General features: G+C 43.1%; 1 protein-coding gene across 4 annotated transcripts in view; it reads right to left on the bottom strand.

Annotated features, from left to right (window-relative positions):
• Positions 1-23,042, bottom strand: part of cpeb3 (cytoplasmic polyadenylation element binding protein 3) — a 68,867-nt gene that overhangs the window by 45,056 nt on the left and 769 nt on the right. For 2 of the 4 annotated variants that reach the window (XM_038991758.1, XM_038991760.1), the window contains exons 2-3: positions 21,107-21,954; positions 3,079-3,232 (exon numbers count right to left, since the gene is read on the bottom strand). In XM_038991758.1, coding sequence (XP_038847686.1) covers positions 3,079-3,232; positions 21,107-21,943 — 991 coding nt within the window. In that variant the 5' untranslated portion in view covers positions 21,944-21,954. Of the gene's footprint in view, positions 1-3,078; positions 3,233-21,106; positions 21,955-22,169; positions 22,479-23,042 lie in introns of those variants that run through there. The other 2 variants (XM_038991759.1, XM_038991762.1) reach the window with 2 other exon arrangements.

Genomic DNA, 23,042 nt, shown 5'->3' with positions numbered 1-23,042 from the left:
CACCAAACAGAATTTAAGGAACACCAGAAAGAGATATATAATATATATATATATATATATATATATGATATAGTTTAGGCTTACATTAGGCCTATATGTATCCTACCTTTGAAGCACATCTCATGATTAGCAGACATTTTAACCTTTCTTCCAGTGCCAATCAAATTTGCCTAGACCTATGGTCACGTCACCAGGTTGTTAGTTAGCTAGGTAACACGACTGAACAAAGTTGTTTGTTATCAAACCAAAAATGATCTTCCCGGCCCGCGGGATGAAAAAAAGGTAACTCTGGTTGTATGGGTCATATTTCTTTGAACCGTTTGAGCTAGAGAAGAGCCGTTTTCTTTGCTGTAAAGCTGCATGCATGCCTGCTGCTGTCACGTGACAGCAAACTAGCAAAGCCTATTCAGATTGGCCTGTGCACTGTTATACCAGGGATGAAACGATATACGGTGCATTCGGAAAGTATTAAGACCCCTGGACTTTTTCAACATTTTGTTACGTTACAGCCTTATTCTAAAATTGATTTTAAAAGTTTTTATCCCCTAAATCTACACACAATACCCCATAATTTCCAGAAGAATTCAGACCCTTCTCTATGAGACTCGAAATTGAGCTCAGGTGCATCCTGTTTCCATTGATCATCCTTCAGATGTTTCTACAACTTGATTGGAGTCCACCTGTGGTAAATTCAATTGATTGGACATGATTTAGAAAAGGCCCACACCTGTCTGTATAAGGTCCCACAGTTGACAGTGCATGTCAGAGCAAAAACCATGCCATGAGGTCGAAGGAATTGTCCGTAGAGCTCCGAGAAAGGATTGTGTCGAGGCACAGATCTGGAGAAGGGTACCAAAAAATGTCTGCAGCATTGAAGGTCCAAGAACACAGTGGCCTCCATTTTTGTATGCAAGAAGTTTGGAACCACCAATACTCTTCTGAGAGCTGGCCGCCCGACCAAACGAGGGAGGTGTCTTGGTCAGGGAGGTGACCAAGAATCTGATGGTCACTGACAGAGCTCTAGAGGTTCCTCTGTGGAGATAGGAGAATCTTCCAAAACGACAACCATCTCTGCAGCACTCCACCAATCAGGCCTTTATGGTAGCGTGGCCAGATGGAAGCCACTCCTCAGTAAAAGGCACATGAGTTGGCCAAAAGCCACCTAAATACTCTGACCATGAGAAACAAAATTCTCTAGTCTGATGAACCCAAGATTGAACTCTTTGGCCTGAATGCCAAGCGTCACGTCTGGAGGAAACTTGGCACCATCCCTTTGGTGAAGCATGGTGGTGGCAGCATTATACTGTGGGGATGTTTTTTAGCAAGAGAGACTGGGTGACTAGTCATGATCGAGGGACAAATGAACAGAGCAAAGTACAGAGAGATCCTTGATGAAAACCTGCTCCAGAGCGCTCAGGACCTCAGACTGGGGCGAAGGTTCACCTTCCAACAGGACAACAACCCTAAGCACACAGCCAAGACAACGCAGAAGTGGCTTTGGGACAAGTCTCTGAATGTCCTTGAGTGGCCCAGCCAGACCCCGGACTTAAACCTGATCGAATATCTCTGGAGAGACCTGAAAATAGCTGTGCAGTGACACTCCCCATCTAACCTGACAGAGCTTGAGAGGATCTGCAGAGAAGAATTAGAGAAACTCCCCAAATACAGGTGTGCCAAGCTTGTAGCGTCATACCCAAGAAGAGTCGAGGCTGTAATCGCTGCCAAAGATGCTTCAACAAAGTACTGAGTAAAGGGTCTGAATATTTATGTAAATGTGATAATTCCTTTTTTTATATAGAAATGTGCAACAAAACACCCCAAAAAATCTTGTTTTTGCTTTGTCATTATGGGGTATTGTGTGTAGATTGATGAGGGGGAAAAAAACGATGTAATCCATTTTAGAATAAGGCTGTAATGTAACAAAATGTGGAAAAGGTCATTATAACTTGGCTACAAATGTTAGACAAAATTAAAGTCTTTGCTGATCTGTTTCACAAATAGCAATGTGCTCTTATGGAAAAAAATAGATATATGTTGAATAAACCTATGTTTACACTGCGTAAAAAACATTAAGAACACTGTCCTAATATCGAGTTCCAAACACTTTCCCCCTCAGAACAGCCTCAATTTGCTGGGGCATGGACTACAAGGTGTCGAAAGTGTTTCACAGGGATGCTGGCTCACTCATACATTTCTTTTTTAAATCAGAGAGGCTTGTTGAATAGCAGTAATGTACCGTAATTTGTAATCGTTGCCAGGTGGCATCCTAAGTCAAAAAAGCTTACCAGCAGCACTTGACGAGACTGGTACTCGGCAGGTGCTTTTTCAAAGCCTATGGGAAATGCTAAAATGTAGCATTTTTTTCAAGAAAAACCTAAGTTTAGATTTAAGCAAGCGTTTGTAAGTATGGCCCCATCGAGTTTTGAATCAATGTTTTTGTCATCCCGCAGCAGGGGCGTAACCTATAAAGGGGTAACTTTAGATCGGTTTCATACCAATTTCACATTCTCTTGTATCCTTCCTTCCCTCCCCCCACTAACAAAAAAAAAACAGAGGCACAAAAATCTGCCCACATTAACCTTCACTGTGCCATAAAAGTCCGTCAAAGAATATGGTTGCAATATGGGCACACGCCTACGAAGAGGCACACAAAGGACCCCGCGCACATACATGTGAGCAATCGAATCACACGCTGTCACTCAAAACAACATCAGATAGCCACAAAACACGGCAGTACGCCATCTTGTCAACATTCATATTTACATGTGACCGCAATATTTACCCGGGAAAAAGAAGCAGAAATGTCATCCCGAGTACTTGATTAAAGTCAGAAGACAACGCTGAGAAGCAGCTCGTAAGGAAGATCGAGAAAAAAAAGCGGACACTACACACAGATTACAAGAACAATGTGTAAGATTGGGCAGGTAAGGCCAGGGGTTCATTGACCGTACTCAATTTATGACTGCAAAAATAACTCGACTAGATTGTATTGGTGGTAGAGAAGGCAAATAGCGCAAATATGAAGCCATGAAGCCACACAAAAAAACTGATAAGCGTGGATGTATGAATACTCCTAACCTGCAAAATGATTCCTCCATATAATATCAGCGATAGTCATTGGTGGGCCACCAGCTGGGTGTGGTTTACCTTTGTCATGGTCAGTCCTTATCATATCCATTAAGGAATTCTCCAAAGAGTGCAAGCTAAATGCATCAAAGGGCCGATTCCGGTCCTGCAAGAGAAGAGAGGGGTCAGAGGTTAGTCATCTCATCTCAGCTGGTTATCAAAGTAGAACACAACAACACCACTACTCGACACCATCTTGCTTAAGACTAGCTTGAGATAATAGCTGGGTCATAGCTTGATGAGTTTTCCTTATTCTCTCACAAGTCATCATCCACACAGACGCACAAAACATAAACACATCCATTTGTTGAAAGTTGAGCAGTGACCCCCCGATAAGGGGAGAGCAGGGTTTCAACTGAATGAGGGCCTCTTACAACTCTCGTGCCCAAATCAAAGAAGACGTTCATAGACCATACTGCCTAACATCACACGGGCAGAAACTATGGGAAACTTGCATGTGTTTGCAATTTGCGTCGCTGTTCAAATTCTGGTTGGTTCCCTTTGTTTAAAGGGCAGAACGGTACGGAGTCGAAGCCAGATGTTTTCACGTAGCAACACACCGCCCTGGTATTGTTGGAGCATCAAAGCAGGCCAAGACCAGCTGATCTTGTAATCTCAGCAAATATCAGAAAGTCAAGATCATACATTAGCCAACAGAAACTGAGAGAGAGTGAGTATTTGACTTTGGCAGCTGGGACTGCACAGTGTGCACATTTCGGTTGGTCTGATCGGAAAAGGTGTACGCACACTGCACATATAGTTGTAACGATGAAATGATAAATGTATGTCACTTGGCAAGTAAAAAGCGAAGGATTTCAACAGTAGGGACACACATTCCAATCAAGGGTAGATAGTGCCAAGTATGGCGTGCTTTGAGAGAGTGCTCTTTCCTCAAACACTCAAGATGTTTCCATATGGTGTGTATGACCATCCCTGGGCTAGTGTCACATAATAGCCATTCCTTTAAAATCATCAAGTTTACACTTCTGAACATATCACCTGTGACATACACTCTAGCCAGTTTATTAGGTACACCACCCCACTAACAGAAATGGTTCACTCCTACAGAGTGAGTCACGTGGCCGAGGCTCGCTGTACAAAGCAGGCGGACAAGTCGCTGAATGCCTTGATGCCTATCAAATGAATGTTAGAATTGGCAAAAAAGAGTGACTTAAGTGACTTTGAGCGTGGTATGATCATCGGTGCCAAGCGCGCTGGTTCCATCCAGTATCACAGAAACGTCCGGCCTCCTGGGCTTTTCACGTGCGACAGAGTCTAGTGTTTACAGAGAGTGGTGTGACAAACAAAACACATCCAGTCATCAGCAGTCTTGTGGGCAAAAACAGCTCGTTGACGGGAGGTCGAAGGAGAACGCCAAGAAGCGTGCAAGCTAACGGGCGGGCCACAAACAGGAAAAGAACAGCACACTACAACAGCGGTGTGCAAAACGGCATCTCGGAAAGCACAACTCATCCGTCCTTGTCACAGATGGGTTATTGCAGCTGATGACCACACCGGGTCCACTCATATAAGCTAAAAAGAAGAAGAAGCGGCTGCAGTGGGCACCAGATCACAAATACTGGACAATCTAGGAGTGGAAAAACATTGCCTGGTCTAATGAATCCCAGTTCCCGTTGTGTCATGCTAATGGCAGTCAGGATTTGGCGTAAAAGCATATGTCCATGGCCCCATCCTGCCTGGTGTCAACGGTACAGGCTGTTGGCAGTGGTGTAATGGTGTGGGGAATGTTTTCCTGCAACACATTATGTCCCTTTATATAAATTGAGCAACGGTTCCATGACCCGGATAATTCAGGCTGTTCTGGAGGCAACGGGGGGTCCGACCCGGTACTAGGCGGGTGTACCTAATAAACTGGCCACTGAGTGTACGTACGGGGACAAATAAGAATATGGTAGGGAAGAACGCGCCTGAAATACATTGAAGCTTATCACCAAACCTGCCTGACCTTCAGCCAAAGATTAAGCACCCCCTCTGTGTGTGTGGCAGTCCTTCTGGCCAGCTGACCTGCTACGTCGCCACCCGCTGAACCCACCTTTTGAACACATTCACCTGCTGGGCTGCCTGGGACTCGTTTCTAAATAAAATACCAATTGGGCAGTGGAATCAATCATATTCTACTCAATAGCCTACATTCATCTGATCTGAATCATCAACGTTCACAGCGAGAGGGAGGAGGGTATGGCATTGGGCGATTCGTTCTGCATGAAGTTCAGCCTATAAAGTGTAGGGCCAGTTGGTATATATTTGGGCCCAGACTACAGAGTTGATTCAGTGAGATTATTTTGGCACACTTCCTGGTTCATTGAGGGAGAGACTGATCCAATATGGAGCCTGTGTTGATACTAGTGACCTGAGACGCAGACACATTCTAGTAGATCGTGTCATAAAATATTTTTTATTGTAGGCGAGTAAGTCAGCGAGTAAGTGAATGAGCTTAAGAGGGTGTAGGCAAGTGACAGAGTGTGCCTGGTGAATTCGGGTTAAGCCGAGCCCTTGGCAGCTGTGTCCTGTGAGTCCACTGCCCTAGCCTTAGGGCCACATTGTTTGCCACCAGTGCTATTGTCGTGCATTCAAAAGCGTTATTCCCTCCTCTCTGGATCCACAGCACTGCCGCGGGCAGATAAAAATCTGCCCACTTGGTACAAACGGTAAACACTTAAAATGTTGAGTTTTTCATTCACCTCCCCTCTTTTTCCACCACCATGCACTCTCCTGAACCTGAACAAAGAGAGTGAAGGGCATCATTCACAGTCAGTGGCTCAAATACCTGGGCTGTGTTCATTAGACACGAAATGGAAGATAACAGGGAGGGACTACCTGAACTTGTCCTATAAGAAACGCTTGTTTTCATTTCCCGTCGCAAAACGTTTTGTAACGTTCTGCCCTAATGAATAGGACTCTGAGGAGATACCCGTTATATACTGCATCTATCAGACTACTCCACCACTGCTTTGATTGTGTTAATACACCAGCATGTGGGATACAGACCATGTTAACATTTCTCCCTATTCTTAAAATTGTCTCCACATCTGGGGTCGGTTGCACCAGTTGGACAAAAAATAATAATAAGTGGTCTTAAATGCTAGTTCGGGCCTGGCTACGTCCTGTCGCACCAACCGAAAAATAACACTAGTCGTAGCCAAGTCCAGCGTAAGTGACGGCTGCTCGGCCGTGCTCGTTTCTTGTTACAGTATCCAAAAGTAAATAACGAGATAGCTAGCATATTTTCAGATTCAGAAATAAGGAAAACCATAAAGCTGTATAGCAAACGTCGAGAGATTGACAGTTAATTAAGGTCAATAGCACTGCAACAAACAGAAGAAAGAAATTGAATCTGGAAGCTTTTTAACTACATTGAACCAAATTATAAATCGCAATTATTTCAGTTCATATAAGGAAATCAATTGATTGAAATAAATTAAATTAGTCCCTAATATATGGATTTCACATGACTGGAATACAGATATGCATCTGTTGGTCACAGATACCTTAAAAAAAAAGGTATGGGCATGGATCAGAAAACCAGTCAGTATCTGGTGTAACCACCATTTGCCTCATGCATCGTGACATCTCTTTCAGGCTTTTGATTGTGGCCTGTGGATTGTTGTCCTGCACCTCTTCAACGGCTGTGCGGAGTTGCTGGATATTGGCAGGAACTGGAACACGTTGATCCAGAGCATCCCAAACATAATCAATGGGTGACATATCTGGTGAGTATGCAGGCCATGGAGGAACTAGGTCATTTTCAGCGTCCAGGAATTGTGTACAGATCCTTGTGACATGGGGCTGTGCATTATCATGCTGAAACATGAGGTGATGGTGGCAAATGAATGGCAGGGCAATGGGCCTCAGGATCTCGCCACGGTATCTGTGCACACAAATTGCCATTGGTAAAATGCAATAGTGTTCGTTGTCCGTAGCTTATGCCTGCCTATACCATAACCCCACCGCCACCATGGGGAACTCTGTTCACATCAGCGAACCGCTCGCCCACACAACACCCTGCAGTCTGCCATCTGCCCGGGATTCATCTGTGAAGAGCACACTACTCCATTGTGCCAGTGGCCATCGAAGGTGAGCATTTGTCCACTGAAGTCAGTTACGACGCCGAACTGCAGTCAGGTCAAGACCCTGGTGAGGACGACGAGCACGCAGAGGAGCTTCCCTGAGACGTTTCTGACAGTTTGTTCAGGTATTCTTCTGTTGTGCCAACCCAGTTTCATCAGTTGTCCAGGTGGCTGGTCTCACACCATCCCACAGGTGAAGAAGCCGGATGTGGAGGTCCTGGGATTGAGTGATTACACGTGGTGTGCGGTTGTGAAGCCAGCTGCCAAATTCTCTAAAATGATGTTGGAGGTGGCTTATGGTAGAGAAACTAACATTCAATCTCTGGCAACAGTTCTGGTGGACATTCCTGAAGTCAGCATGCCAATTGCACGCTCCCTCAAAACTTGAGACATCTGTGGCATTGTGTTGTGTGACAAAACTGCACATTTAAGAGTGGCCTTTTATTGTCCCCCAGCACAAGGTGCACCTGTGTAATGATCATGCCGTTTAATCAGCTTCGATATATACCACACCTGTCAGGTGACTGGATTATCTTGGCAAAGGAGAAATGCTCACTAACAGGGATGTAATCAAATTTCTGCACAACATTTGAGAGAAATAAGCTTTTTGTGCGTATGGAAAATGTCTGGGATCTTTAATTTCAGCTTATGAAACATGGGACCAACACTTGACATGTTGCGGTTATATTTTTGTTCAGTATAATAAAGTAAATGATGAGAATGGGGAGTTTGGCTGCATATCAGTAGAGAAGGTGCGAAAGAAAGGGAAAGATCTCATGACAAGAGCAAGAAAATATGCAGGTGCCCTGAAAAACCCACCTACGGGAGGAGGTCCTGCTCCTAAAATATTGCCTTCCAGCAACATAGCTTATATATTTGGCACAGATTCCCCTGCCTTCATGGGAATGGATGGTGCGGACAGCACGGCATCACCCAACAGAAGATGACAAAAAAAAGCTCAAGATCCACATCCACTAACAGCAGCCGAGTAGTGGAGATCAATAGCAACAGTACAAACTAAAACCATTCATTTATCATTATCTAACTGCCAGGTGTAGGCTATATGTGCGGGATATTTCAAGACACCACTGTTGTCTTTGCTCTCGTTAGGTCTTTCTATTTCTTGTGACCACTGTCTGCATGCAGCAAGCTGCCCACTCTCCTATTAAGGCTACTTGTTATAATTTCAATGTTTGTTATCTCTTTGAGACACTGACTCGAGCTGCCCGGACACATCGTTTACAGCCAGAAGGCAGAGCCAGAGCAGGGTGCGTCGGGACAAGACCAGCTAAATGAGATGCAGTTGACGTTCATGTGAGCTTGAGAAATTAGGTTCCTTGAGCAGCAACATCAACAGACTATTGCAGAGTGAAAGGGAGTAACATACACGACACTGTAGCCAACAATAATAAATAGTACACCGAATATGCCTATTAGCCTTTAAATTCTTAATAAATAAATACACACATTTTACAATCATTTTAAGTGTGGTCTTTGCATTTGTAAATACTACCAATAAGACTTTCAAAATGTAGAAGGAAAGAAAGGAAGATACGGCTTTAATCATTACAACATATTTCTTTATAGGTTGGTTGTAGAAGTTTCAGTCTCTCATTTAGCCTAGACCTATAGACCCATTTCTGTGTTTGAAAACGCGCAAGTTGCTGGCAGAACAAGGGGGAGTTCTTATTGAACACCTGCAAAAAAAAAGCCTCTATTTACAAATAAAATTTTATTTGTCACATACACATGGTTAGCAGATGTTAATGCGAATGTAGTGAAATGGTTGTGCTTCTAGTTCCGATAGATTACTTGTTAGATATTACTGCACTAACAATCCCCAACAACTACCTAATACACCCAAATCTAAAGGGGTGAATGAGAATATGTACATGCAAGTATATGGAGGAGCGATTCTAGTATAAATACAGTATATACACGTGATATGAATAATGTAAGATATGTAAACATTACTAAGGTGGCATTATTTAAAGTGACATTGTATAAAGTGACTAGTTTATTAAAGTGGCCACCTTCTTGGGTACAGAAACAACAGTAGCCATCTTGAAGCATGTGGGGACAACAGACTGGGATAGGGAGCGATTGAATATGTTCGTAAACACACCAGCCAGCTGATCTGCACATGCTCTGAGGACACGGCTAGGGATGCCGTCTGGGCCAGCAGCCTAGCGAGGGTTAACACGCTTAAATGTTTTACTCACATCAGCCACGGAAAAGGAGGGGGGGGGGGGGGGGGGGGGGGGCGCGCAGTCCTTGTTAGTGGGCTGCGACGGTGGGACTGTATTATCCTCCAAGCAGGCAAAAAAGGTGTTTAGTTTGGCTGGAAGCGTGACGTCGGTGTCCGTGACGTGGCTGGTTTTCTTTTTGTAGTGTGTGATTGTCTGTAGACCCTGCCACATATGTATTGTGTCTGAGCCATTGAATTGAGACTCCACTTTGTCCCTATACTGACATTTCACTTGTTTGATTGCCTTGCGGAGGGAATAACTACACTGTTTATATTAAGTCATATTCCCAGACCTCTTTCCATGGTTAAATGCGGTGGATCGCACTCTGTTTTTTGCGAATGCCACCATCCATCCACGGTTTCTGGTTAGGGTAGGTTTTAATAGTCACAGTGGGTACAACATCTCCAATGCACTTCTTTATAAAACGCACTCACCGAGTCAGCGTATAGGCCGATGTTGTTCTCTGAGGCTCGGAACATATTCCAGTCCGCGTGATCAAAACAATCTTGAAGCGTGGATTCCGATTGGTGGGACCAGCGTTGAATGGTTCTCGTCACTGGAATATCCTGTTTGAGTTTCTGGCTATAAGACGGTATGACCAAGATGGCGTTGTGGTTGGATTTGCCGAAGGGAGGGCGGTGGAGGGCTTTGTATGCACCGCAGAAGTTAGAGTAGCAGTGGTCGATGGTACTGCCCATGTGCGTAGCGCAATCAATATGCTGGTAGAATTTAGGTAGCCTTGTTCTGAAATTTGTTTTGTTAAAATCCCCAGCTACAATAAATGCATCCTCAGGATATTCAGTGCCTTGCAAAAGTATTCATCCCCCTTGGCATTTTCCCTATTTTGTTGCATTAAAACTGTAATTTAAATGGATTTTTATTTGGATTTCATGTAATGGACATAGACAAAATAGTCCAAATTGGTGAAGTGAAATGAAAAAAAAATAGAAAATCTTATTAAAATGGAAAAGTGGTGCGTGCATATGTATTCACCCCTTTGCTATGAAGCCCCTAAATAAGATCTGGTGCAACAAATTACCTCCAGAAGTCACATAATTAGTTAAATAAAGTCCACCTGTGTGCAATCTGTGTGTCACATGATCTCAGTATATATACACACCTGTTCTGAAAGGCTCCAGAGTCTGCAACACCACTAACCAAGGGGCACCACCAAGCAAGCTACACCATGAAGACTAAGGAGCTCTCCAAACAGGTCAGGGACAAAGTTGTGGAGAAGTACAGTTCAGGGTTGGGTTATAAAAAAATATCAGAAACTTTGAACATCCCACGGATCACCGTTAAATCCATCATTAAAAAATGGAAAAAATATGGCACCACAACAAACCTGCCAAGAGAGGGCCGCCCACCAAAACTCACGGACCAGGCAAGGAGGGCATTAATCAGAGAGGCAACAAAGACACCAAAGATAACCCTGAAGGATCTGCAAAGCTCCACAGCGGAGATTGGAGTATCTGTCCATAGAACCCCTTTAAGCCGTACACTCCACAGAGCTGGGCTTTATGGAAGAGTGGCCATAAAAAAGCCATTGCTTAAAGAAAAAACTAAGCAAACACATTTGGTGTTCGCCAAAAGGCATATGGGAGACTCCCCAAACATATGGAAGAAGGTACTCTGGTCAGATGAGACTAAAATTGAGCTTTTTGGACATCAAGGAAAATGCTATGTCTGGCACAAACCCAACACCTCTCATCACCCCGAGAACACCATCCCAACAGTGAAGCATGGTGGTGGCAGCATCATGCGGTGGGGATGTTTTTCCATCGGCAGGGACTGGGAAACTGGTCAGAATTGAAGGAATGATGGATGGCGCTAAATACAGGGAAATTCTTGAGGGAAACCTGTTTCAGTCTTCCAGAGATTTGAGACTGGGATGGAAGTTCACTTTCCAGCAGGACAATGACCCTAAGCATACTGCGAAAGCAACACTCGAGTGGTTTAAGGGTAAACATTTAAATGCCTTGGAATGGCCTAGTCAAAGCCCAGACCTCAATCCAATTGAGAATCTGTGGGGCGACGTAAAGATTGCTGTACACCAGCAGAACCCATCCAAGTTGAAGGAGCTGGAGCAGTTTTGCCTTGAAGAATGGGCAAAAATCCCAATGGCTAGATGTGCCAAGTTCATAGAGACATACCCCAAGAGACTTGCAGCTGTAATTGCTGAAAAAGGTGGCTCTACAAAGTATTGACTTTGGGGGGGTGAATAGTTATGCACGCCCAAGTTTTCCGTTTTTGTCTTATTTCTTGTTTGTTTCACAAGGAAAAATATTTTGCATCTTCAAAGTGGTAGACATGTTGTGTAAATCAAATGATACAAACTCGCCAAAAAACTATTTTAATTCCAGGTTGTAAGGCAACAAAATAGGAAAAATGCCAAGGGGGTGAATACTTTTGCAAGCCACTGTATGGTTTCCGGTTTGCATATAGGCTAGTTAAGTTACTTGATGGCCGTCTTGATGTCTGCTTGAGGGGGAACGTACACAGCTGTGACTATAACTGATGATAATTCTCTTGGTAGGTAAAATGGCCGTCATTTGATTGTAAGGAATTCTAGGTCGGGTGAGCAGAAGGACTTGAGTCCCTGTATGTTGTTATGATTACACCATGAGTCTTTAATCATAAAGCATACACCCCCGCCCTTCCTCTTCCCAGAGAGGTGTTTATCTCTGTTGGCGCGATGCACTGAGAAGCCCGGTGGCTGAACCGATTCCGACAACATATCCCGAGAGAGCCATGTTTCCGTGAAACAGTTTCTCTCACTCTCTCCCCATGTTGCTTTTGAGTGCATTTCACACAACTTTTGGATTATAATTTGATTTTAAGGCTTGTATGAATGTCCTGCTTAATATAATATTTGTGTCATCGCAAATCAACCGCATTACACTTAAACCAGTAAAATGGCTCTTTGGCTAGCTTTTGCTACAGCCTACAGTATATTATCCAGCGTTAGCATTCTAGCTAAGAACCGCTGCATCCAAAATTGTTATTTTGCAAAGATCACAAACATATATAATCTTAGCAACTGTTCAAGCAAGAATAAAAACAGAATTGTAAGCATATTAGAACCCAAAAATGTTTTGAAGAAATAAAAACGTAAAGCTAGGCTATGTTGGATGGGCGCAGATGGCGATGGCTATCTTACTGCCTCGCGCATCTGTGCGTGACGTCAGTGTGTAGTGTACTGGAAAGGGGTCTATAGGCTACATTTGATTGATGTGATTCCGGGCCAGTTGACCTCCAATGTCATCTGGACCAGCAGGTTCCCTATGGTTTTCCTTAACTCTGCACCCTTGCTCAGTCATTGGATGGGGCAACCTCTTCTCCACGCAGATATACACTGTGACAGCGACAACGATGCATGTCCTCTTCGGTGCCATTCTTATCTTTCCAGGTAGGCAGTGGAACCTAGTGGGAGCACAACACAATAAGACCGTGTGGTAACGCAACACAGTGACCTATTATTTCATTATCATGTTATTTGCTGCTGCTGAAAAACTAGGCTACGAACCTGCGCTTCAGCATCCCGATGCAGCAGCAGCGTCGCTCAATAAGGCATCTCGCCTCAACATGAGCATTTTTGTACTCCCGCTCCTGGTCTGTCCTAGGTGCCAAAAGACTGGTGTCATCAGCCACCTTTTTAGTGGGTAGCCACTGTTCCCCAGCAGGATGCCACCACATCCACCCTCTTCAAAACACCCGCTGGAGTGTGCGCTCCAGGAGGATCCCTGCGTCGTGGGTGGACCCAGGCCACCTTGTCACCACGTCTATAATCTTCATCTCCTCGTTGCAGGCGAGCTGTACGTTGATGGAATTAAACCCCTTTCTGTTGACATACAGATACGCTACTCATGGTCAGAAGAGGCCTGTATCCTGCCATGAGTACAATCAACACTGGTTCTCTTTGGTTAGGTAGGCAGACGTGGTAACGAAGTCGGTTCTTTATGGCGAGTGACACACGTCGGATTGCCCTGCAGGCTGTAGCTCTGCTGACATCTATCATGTCCGCCACCGTGTTTTGAAATGCACCATTATTTCTCACTGACACATGAACCATCTGTGGCCAGATCTCATCGATTAAAACAGATCACGCCTGCTAAAGCAGAACCTCTCAATACACTCCCGTCTGTACACATATCCAGAGGGTTGCGGCGATCTCTTAATATTAAATGTAGGTTCTGAACGAAAGGTGAAAAGGTATTTTCCGTACGTTTAAAATATATATTCCCAGAACGTTGAAAATACATATTTTCTGTACGGAAATAAATAAATAAATTCAGGTTAATTTCCAGTTTTGAATGAAAGTTGAGATTATGTATTTTCCGGATGTTGGGCTCCCGAGTGGCGCAGCGGTCTAAGGCACCGCATCTCAGTGCAAGAGGCGTCACTACAATCCCTGGTTCGATTCCAGACTGTATCACATCCGGGCGTGATTGTCGCATAGGGAGGCGCACAATTGGCCCAGCGTCGGTGAAACAGGGGTAGGTAGTCATTGTAAATAAAAATGTGTTCTTAACTGTCTTGCCTAGTTAAATAAAGGTTACATAAAAAAGAAAGTTAAAAAAAAAATGTATTATGTATTTTCCAGATGTTGAAATCAGGCACATTTTTGCTTCTGAAAGTTGAAAATAAGTACATTTATAGACGTTTATGTTTGGGCGAAATCAAGGCTGGTCCAGACCGGACAAAATATGACATCTATGATTGGTTCAGATTTGGGCGGGACCAAAAACTCACGTACGTGGATGTCGAAATCAAGGCCGGTCCGGAACTGCACCAATAAAAGACGTCCAAAAGACGTCAGCGTCGGTCCGTACATACTGAGGTATAGCCTACAGTGTTTCTGGAAATTTTATTTTATGAATGCCCATCTATGTGGTAAGTCTACTGTTCGTAAAACACCAAAAAACAACATCCGGACAGGACCAATAAAAGATAACCCAACTTTATCAGGAGTTGTCGCGAGCCCATTTGCAGTGTGTTTACACAGCGACAAATGCAGAAGTATTTTATTTTTCACTATGATCAGCTTGTCAAAAATGTACAGATACAAACTCCTGGTCAACAGATTGTACATTCTATATTGTCCATTTTAGTTTGACCTGTCCTGTTTGCAGGATATGTTGTTTGTTAATATGACAGCGCATTTTATATTTGATTGAGCGCCATTTAGGTCAGGCTATTTGATCGGAGAAACCTGCATTATGTAAAAAGTGTCTATCTCTTTACATTGTCATACATTTTATATCTAGCCTGTAGGCTACAGAAAAGGTCACATACTATTTCTACCATATACTATATCTGCTACATGATTTATGTTCGATTATTTGTTTGGCGGAACTTTGGGTGAGGCGCGCTGGGAATGGACAAGCAAAACATTTTGGGCCCCTGCTTTTGACAAATGGGGCACTGCTTATCAAAGGGCGGCATCAGCGCTCAGATGCCACTGTTTGAGAGAAATTGACATCGACGAGCTAAACTGACCAAAAACAATCTGCCGCCTAATCCTGTCTAATGAGACGGGACGTGCCCTTATTGATGTCACTTGTTAAATCCACTTCAATCAGTGAAAGTGAAGGGGAAGAGACATGTTAAAGGATTTTTAAGCCTTGAGACAATTGAGACATGGATTGTGTATGTGTGCCATTCATGGCCAAGACGGAAGATTGAAGTGTCTTTGAAGGCGCACCGGTTTGTGGCAAACTGCAACACTGCTGGGTTTGTCACGCTCAACAGTTTCCCATCTGTATCAAGAATAGTCCACCACCCAAAGGACATCCAGCCAACTTGACACAACTATGGGAAGCATTGGTGTCTACATGGGCCAGCACCTTGTAAAGTCCATGCCCGGCGAATTAAGGCTGTTCTGAGGGCAGGGGGGTGCATGAATATACAGCACTGTATAAAGTTTTTTTTTTTTTTTTTTACAAAAGGTGACCATATGTCTGCTCAACTAGGTGAGCTAGCCCTAAGTGTTAAATGCCCACTGCAGTCCAAAATTCTGTTTTTCCTGTGTTTTATATAGTATTGTACAACTGCTGATGAAACTAACACTGTAAAAAAATGTTTAGTTGCTGGTTGAAAATTCAATCTACACAGGACCTTCTAATCAGCAGGTTTGCATGAGCGGGAGTTGCGGAGAATCTACAGTAAGGTAATTAAATTTATGCCGAGACATTATTTTATATTGATATAAAACAGCATCATTGGGCCTTTAACAGGTTTGTGAGACAGACATTGATTTTTGTCAACTGTTAGATTCCGACTGAGGGACTGAGGCTCTGTCTTTGAAACACTGTCCAAAAAGGATCTGGTTTGTCTGTACAGTGCAGAGAGAGATCTAAGAGTCTTCGAGAGATCTAAGAGTCAATTGAAGCACCCCTGCGTCAATCTATGTAACATAATACAAAAATCCCAATCAAAATCCTTCAGTTTAAGCTAGAGATATCGTCGTAATCCACCGCATCCGCCTATGTCAGCCTTCCGCACCTGCGGTGGAAGGTGGCTGAGCTACAGCGGTGTGTCAGACCATGAGACATCCCGAAAATCCTTCTTCTCACAAAAACGTCTGTAGTGTCTGAACGGTTTGGCCTACAAAACTATGACCACTTTCTGGAAAGGGGAGACTCATGAGCACGATGTTGTTCTCCGTTTTTCTCTACGATCCCCAAAAGTGTCACGGGACTCGTCTGAAGTCGATAACGCTGATATGCCAACTTCTGTCTACCTCCAAACCGTTTAAGCTACAAACGAATATGACCCCACTATAGAAAGGGGATACTTTCACGACTGTCTTTTTTTTATATTTATGAATTTGTTATTCAATGCGTTTCTATGGGCTATAGTAGTAAAGGCCAAATTCTATATTTTATCAACCTTTTATTTTTATACCTAAGGGGTCCTAAAATTCAAAATAGATAAATGATCCATGATATGACAATCTTAAAACAATTCCATAGGTTAACTCAGAACCCAATGTCAAGTCGACTCATTTCAAACGAAGGTGTCTTCTGAGATGCTCATGTGACTTTGTTTTTTAACTTAACATGGACATGTTAAGTTGAATTCCACACATTCCTGACCTTTTATCCAGCAGCCAACAACAGTTGGGTATGAGCACATGCCAGCACAACCTGGACTCACCCTGCATTCATGTCACATACTGTATATGGGAAAGAGATTAAGAATAGCAGGTGGACTTGATCTGGCACACAGCATCAAATAAAATAAATAAAATATTCATCACATGCTTTGTAAACAACAGGTGTGGACTAACAGTGAAACGCTTGCTTACGGCCCCTTCCCAACAACGCAAAGAAAAATATCTAAGAAATAAACGAGTAATAAATACACAACGAGTAACAATAACTTGGCTATATACACGGGCTACCAGTAATGAGTCGATGTGCAGGGGTATGAGATAATCGAGGTAAATATGTACAGTTGAAGTCGGAAGTTGCCATACGTCTTCGCCAAACACATTTAAACTCAGTTTTTCACAATTCCTGACATTTAATCCTAGTAAAAATTCCCTGTTTTAGGTCAGTTAGAATCACCACTTTATTTTAAGACTGTGAAATGTCAGAATAATAGTAGAGAGAATTATTAATTTCAGCTTTTATTTCTTTCATCACCTTCCCAGTGGGTCAGACGTTTACATACACTCAATTAGTATTTGGTAGCATTGCCTTTAAATTGTTTAACTTGGGTCAAACGTTTTGGGTAGCCTTCCACAAGCTTTCCACAGTAATTTGGGTGAATTTTGGCCCATTCCTCCTGACAGAGCTGGTGTAACTGAGTCAGGTTTGTAGGCCTCCTTGCTCGCACACGCTTTTTCAGTTCTGTCCACACATTTTCCATAGGATTGAGGTCAGGGCTTTGTGATGGCCACTCCAATACCGTGACATTGTTGTCCTTAAGCCATTTTGCCACAACTTTGGAAGTATGCTTGGGGTCATTGTCCATTTGGAAGCAGGTCTGCTGTTTTCAACTCTCTAGAGACTGCAGGAGCGGTAGAGATACTCTTAATGACCGGCTATGAAAAGCCAACTGACATTTACTCCTGAGGTGCTGACTTGCTGCACCCTCGACAACTACTGTGATTATTATTATTTGACCATGCTGGTAATTTATGAACATTTGAACATCTTGGCCATGTTCTGTTATAATCTCCACCCGGCACAGCCAGAAGAGGACTGGCCACCCCTCATAGCCTGGTTCCTCTCTAGGTTTCTTCCTAGGTTTTGGCCTTTCTAGGGAGTTTTTCCTAGCCACCGTGCTTCTACACCTGCATTGCTTGCTGTTTGCGGTTTTAGGCTGGGTTTCTGTACAGCACTTTGAGATATCAGCTGATGTAAGAAGGGCTATATAAATAAATTTGAACGGGATGAACCAGATTTGTGGTCTACAATTTTGTTTCTGAGGTCTTGGCTGATTTCGTTTGATTTTCCCATGATGTCAAGCAAAGAGGCACTGAGTTTGAAGGTAGGCCTTGAAATACATGCACAGGTACACCTCCAATTGACTCAAATGATGTCAATTAGCCAATCAGAAGCTTCTAAAGCCATGACATCATTTTCTGGAATTTTCCAAGCTGTTTAAAGGCACAGTCAATTAGTATATGTAAACTTCTGACCCACTGGAATTGTGATACAGCAAATTATAAGTGAAATAATCTGTCTGTAAACAATTGGTGGAAAAATTACTTGTGTCATGCACAAAGTAGATGTCTTAACCGCCTTGCCAAAACTATAGCTTGTTAACAAGAAATTTGTGGAGTGGTGGAATAACGAGTTAATGACTCCAACCTAAGTGCATGTAAAGTTCCGACTTCAACTGTACATGTAGGGATAAAGTGACTAGGCGACACGATAAATAATAAAACAGTAGCAGCAGCGTATAAGATGAGTCAGAAGAGTTGGTGCAAAGAGGGTCAATGCAGATAGTCCGGGGTAGCTATTTGGTTCACTATTTAGTGAGTAAATTAACTCAGTGAGTAGATTCACCTATTTCTGAGGTTGGAGGATGTTCAAAGCAGCCTGTACAATACACATTTACTATATCCGACACAATATTTGAGAACAAACTAGTAATGAGAGAAGACTCCATTGTGTGATCGCATCTGCTAGTAATTGTGAATATTCTTCTGACACTGAATCTGTAAATGAGAGGGCCTAGGCCCTAGGCTGTCACAACTTCACATGTTTTCACTGAAAAATACTTTCCAATAACTGGCTGTCTGTGAGTCCTATTTTGGACATTGAGTAGTTGCAATGCTTGAGTCACTATCTGTTCAGGGTGTTGGAGACAAAGGGGCTTCACAGAACACAAAGTACTATATGGGAAAACTGTGCTGCAATGAGTTTAAAAGAAATGAAGTCTGCATTGTTAGCAGTGACAGCAATGCTGCGTTGCTTGTAAGTTTTCATTCTAAGTCTTGTGCTAACGTAAGTCCCCACTCAAAAAACCATCAGTCACAATAAGCAGTTACAAAAATGGTATAGGTGTAAAGTACTACAAGGCCTATATCTCTCCATTAAACAATGCCTTTGTCTCTGCTTTTGAACAAGGAGATATATCGGACCCAAGTGATAGCTTAAAAAGAATGGGAAGATGGAATAGCATTTAATTGATTTGTGTCTGAGGTAGCTGTAGACATCTGATAAGGCTGCGCCGAGACAGCACCAATCACTGACTAACAGCACACATGACTCCTAGGTTATCTCCACCGCAGTGCTAGCAAACTAGGCATGGAAAATGTGAGACTTACAATCTGTAGTAAAATACTTGCTTGAAATAATTCAGTTAATGCCACAAAAAGGCACCTTACCCTTTCAGCTTTGGCCTAGCTAAAATACCCTACAATTATTATTATTTACTTTTTTTACATAGGTTGCCTACAATTCTTTTTTATTTTTCTGTTATTTTACCAGGTAAGTTGACTGAGAACATGTTCTCATTTACATCAACGACCTGGGGAATAGTTACAGGGGAGAGGAGGGGGATGAATGAGCCAATTGTAAAATGGGGATTATTAGGTGACCATGATGGTTTGAGGGCCAGATTGGGAATTTAGCCAGGACACCGGGGTTAACACACCTACTTTTACGATAAGTGCCATGGGATCTTTAATGACCTCAGAGAGTTAGGACTAGCGTTTAACTTCCCATCCGAAAGACGGCACCCTACACAGGGCAGTGTCCCCATTCACTGCCCTGGGGAATTGGGATATTTTTTAGACCAGAGGAAAGAGTGCCTCCAACTGGCCCTCCAACACCACTTCGAGCAGCATCTGGTCTCCCATCCAGGGACTGACCAGGACCAACCCTGCTTAGCTTCAGAAGCAAGCCAGCAGTGGTATGCAGGGTGGTATGCTGCTGGCATTTATTATTCTATAAAAAAATGTAATATTCTATAGAGTCACAATTTACTGAACAGACACGGTTCATTACTTGGTTGTCAAGCGACTGAAGCCTATTGCAATTCTTTCAGTTCTGTCTATAGGCTTTCAAAAATAACAAGGACTGGAAAAAATGAACTACTTGTCCAAATATTATGATTGAAGTCATATGATAGTGTCTACGGCACATTAGGCTATAGTGACATCAAAGTAAAGAGTTTACACGGAACATAATTAATTTATAAACCAGTAAAACAGGAGAGGGTGAACTGATATAGGAGAGTTGCAACAACGTTTCAAATGTCACTTTGTTACGACATAATTATGACTAATAATGTATAGCGAAGCGGATACTTTCATAATAATTTGGTTACAAAGTACTCCATCATCATGTGACAGCAGCACGCAGCTCAGCAGTGTGTCGAAGACCCACCACACACTGGAATAAAAATAGCCAATCACATACGAGCAGTGTGCCCTTTAAGAGCCATTACAAAATACGTACATTCATTTTCCTCAATAATTGCAACGATTTTCACAAGGATAGTGTAGGATGTGACCTCCAGAGCCGTTTTTCAATGTAGTCAGTCCACCAATGGAAAATAAGAAATGATGCATAGCCTGCATCACAACCTTACTAGGTCATAATAGCATAATCAATATTATGACTTCATAATTGCTTAATCACATAGGCCTACTCAACAATCCATTGTGACACTTCTTAAACATTGTCATAATTAAGAGTTACGCTGTTTTAAAGATCTGAACAGGTGCCCGTGTGGGTTGCAGGAGACTAAAATCAAAGTATTTCCTCTCTTTTTCTTCAACCATTTACATGAAGAATATTCAACATAACCTAATATTCATCACAGCCCGTTAATATTATTTGGTAGAATGCTTGAAACCGTAGGCTATAGACCTAGTTTGTTGACAGCGATGGAGAACTCAGTCTATAGCTATGGTTATTGCAACAAATGGTTACATTTCTTGCATATTATGCCAGCTCACTCTGGGAGTGGTTAAATGCAACCTATGAGTAGACTATACATATGGCTATAGGCTACTTCTGCAGTGTAAGATGCTCTCTCTCATGATGTGGACATGAAGACATTACCATAATCATCTTCTAACACACTTGCGTTTAATTGACATGAATTGACATGTTTATTATGAAAATGTTTCAAATTGGATTAAAAAGGTTAGGCTACTTATTATACATCCAAACATACCTGAAAAGGCAACATATTGTTGCTGTTGTCCATCCTAAAGGCGTTGTCCTCCATCCAAGATTTCGGGGTGAGGGGACCAGCTCTCGGGAATTTTGGGGGTGCTATAACATTGCTGGAATATGGCTTTTTCATCGGGGAGATGGGGTTCATGGAAGACGGCACCCCTACACCGACCCCCACGCCAACCCCGACTCCCACAGCTCTCCGCGGGTCCCTGCCTGCCTGGAGACCGCTCCAAGGATTGGAGGCTGTGCTCCAAGCGGCATTTTGGTGATTATTCCAACCCGAAGATGAGGCAGGTGAAGAAGCCTTGCTATTCATGACAGACTGGTGACTGTATGTGTTTCTCTGTGGAAAAGGACCTTGGTTGGGGCTAACAGGGGATCTCCGTTGCTGCGGCGGTGGCTGCTGCTGTTGCTGGGCTTGCTGCTGAGACTGTGCCAAGCCAAGCTGAGGTGAGAAATTGCCTCCAAATACCGGATTGACGTGATGGGGGAAGTTCTGGAAAAGCATTGTTCCGTTCACCGAAGGTATTCCTTGAAAAAAATTGTCGTCCACGGTGTTTGTGGTTCCAGTGGACCAAGTGCTACCAAATGAGGGGGACAGGGTGCCACCGGTTTCCTGCGGCTGATGAAAATTTAAACCCGGCAGGATCGGAGACTCCATCAGCACTTTCTCTTTGTTGAGAGCTGAAGATGCTTGGTTGCTCACACTCGATGGGCTCTCCTCTGATGTAGGGGGTTCCGAGGGGGTCGGAGTGGAGGGAGGTTCTACGGTTGGATCTTGCTGCTGATGAGGTTGGGCTTTGTTTTTGTCCATCAGTAAATCATCCTGCATGGTTTGCTGAGCTGAAACGGGGAAAACAGAGACGAGTTATTATTGAGAATGTCATAGACTAGGCTCGCAGGGTTGTTATGATATGTTAGAGAACTCAGAGTGTATTTTTTCTCTGCTGCAAGCCAATTGCAATGCGAATTCGTGATCACCAATTCAGCAAACAAAATCGAAGACTACCGATGTGACACAAGAAAGTGCACTAAAGCAAAAGATTCAATGGTTTCACCCTTTCGGACGCCAGCGCTCCACTCAGATGTAGGCTATGCGGGAAATACACGTGGAGGACACCGACATTCACCAATATTCGCCACGTATCGTTTTCCTTTCCTTCACCCAGCAACTCCGAACTACAATGTGAAACTGATTCTTGTTCCTGTTTTTTTCTCACGAGAACCACCCCTGAATTAATTTGCATACGTCAATAAATACAGCTGCTGCGTCCTTCAAAAAAGGTTAAAGAGACACGCCACCTTGACCAACCCACTTCTTAGAAAAATGGATAGAGATAGCTATTTCGTATGGAATGAGCAAGGCACTTTTCCTTAAGTTTCTGCGTCAATGATTGCTGCAGTAGCTATAGATATGACGCACTTATAGGCGACTATTTTTGTATGACATCAGCCTAGTAGGCTGGACATGTTCTTCATTTTAGGTGACTTGACAGATCGGCTTGCTACATAGGTAGGCTAATAGCTTCACCCTGAAAACATGAATGTTATAAAGATTACGATTAGCGGCAGATTCAATTATTGCATTAAACTTGGTCAATTTGCCTGTCTCCTTTTTATATGCTCATTTTGTGAGTAGGGTGCAAATGGGTGCTATAACAGAGGCCACGCCTATCTGCATATCTACGTTTGGAAAAGCCTAAGACCCTTTTCATACTATGACAGATTCTCTTGAGGTTTCGAGAGAATACCCTTGGCTATGTATTTCGCCTCTTCTTTCATGCATGTCTGCATTTATGTGCCGTCTGCATTGATAAAACAAATATATTTATAACGTATAGCCTGCTATATTACATTTGGTTTTCCTAATATTGTATAGTCTATCATACACTATACGTTTATTTTGGGCGTCCCGTCCCCGTTAGCATTAT

The sequence above is a fragment of the Salvelinus namaycush genome, chromosome 4, assembly GCF_016432855.1.
Source record: "Salvelinus namaycush isolate Seneca chromosome 4, SaNama_1.0, whole genome shotgun sequence".
In the NCBI taxonomy this organism is placed as follows: domain Eukaryota; kingdom Metazoa; phylum Chordata; class Actinopteri; order Salmoniformes; family Salmonidae; genus Salvelinus; species Salvelinus namaycush.
The sequence above is the reverse complement of the archived record's forward strand: the minus strand, read 5'-3'. Positions and strand labels throughout refer to the sequence as shown.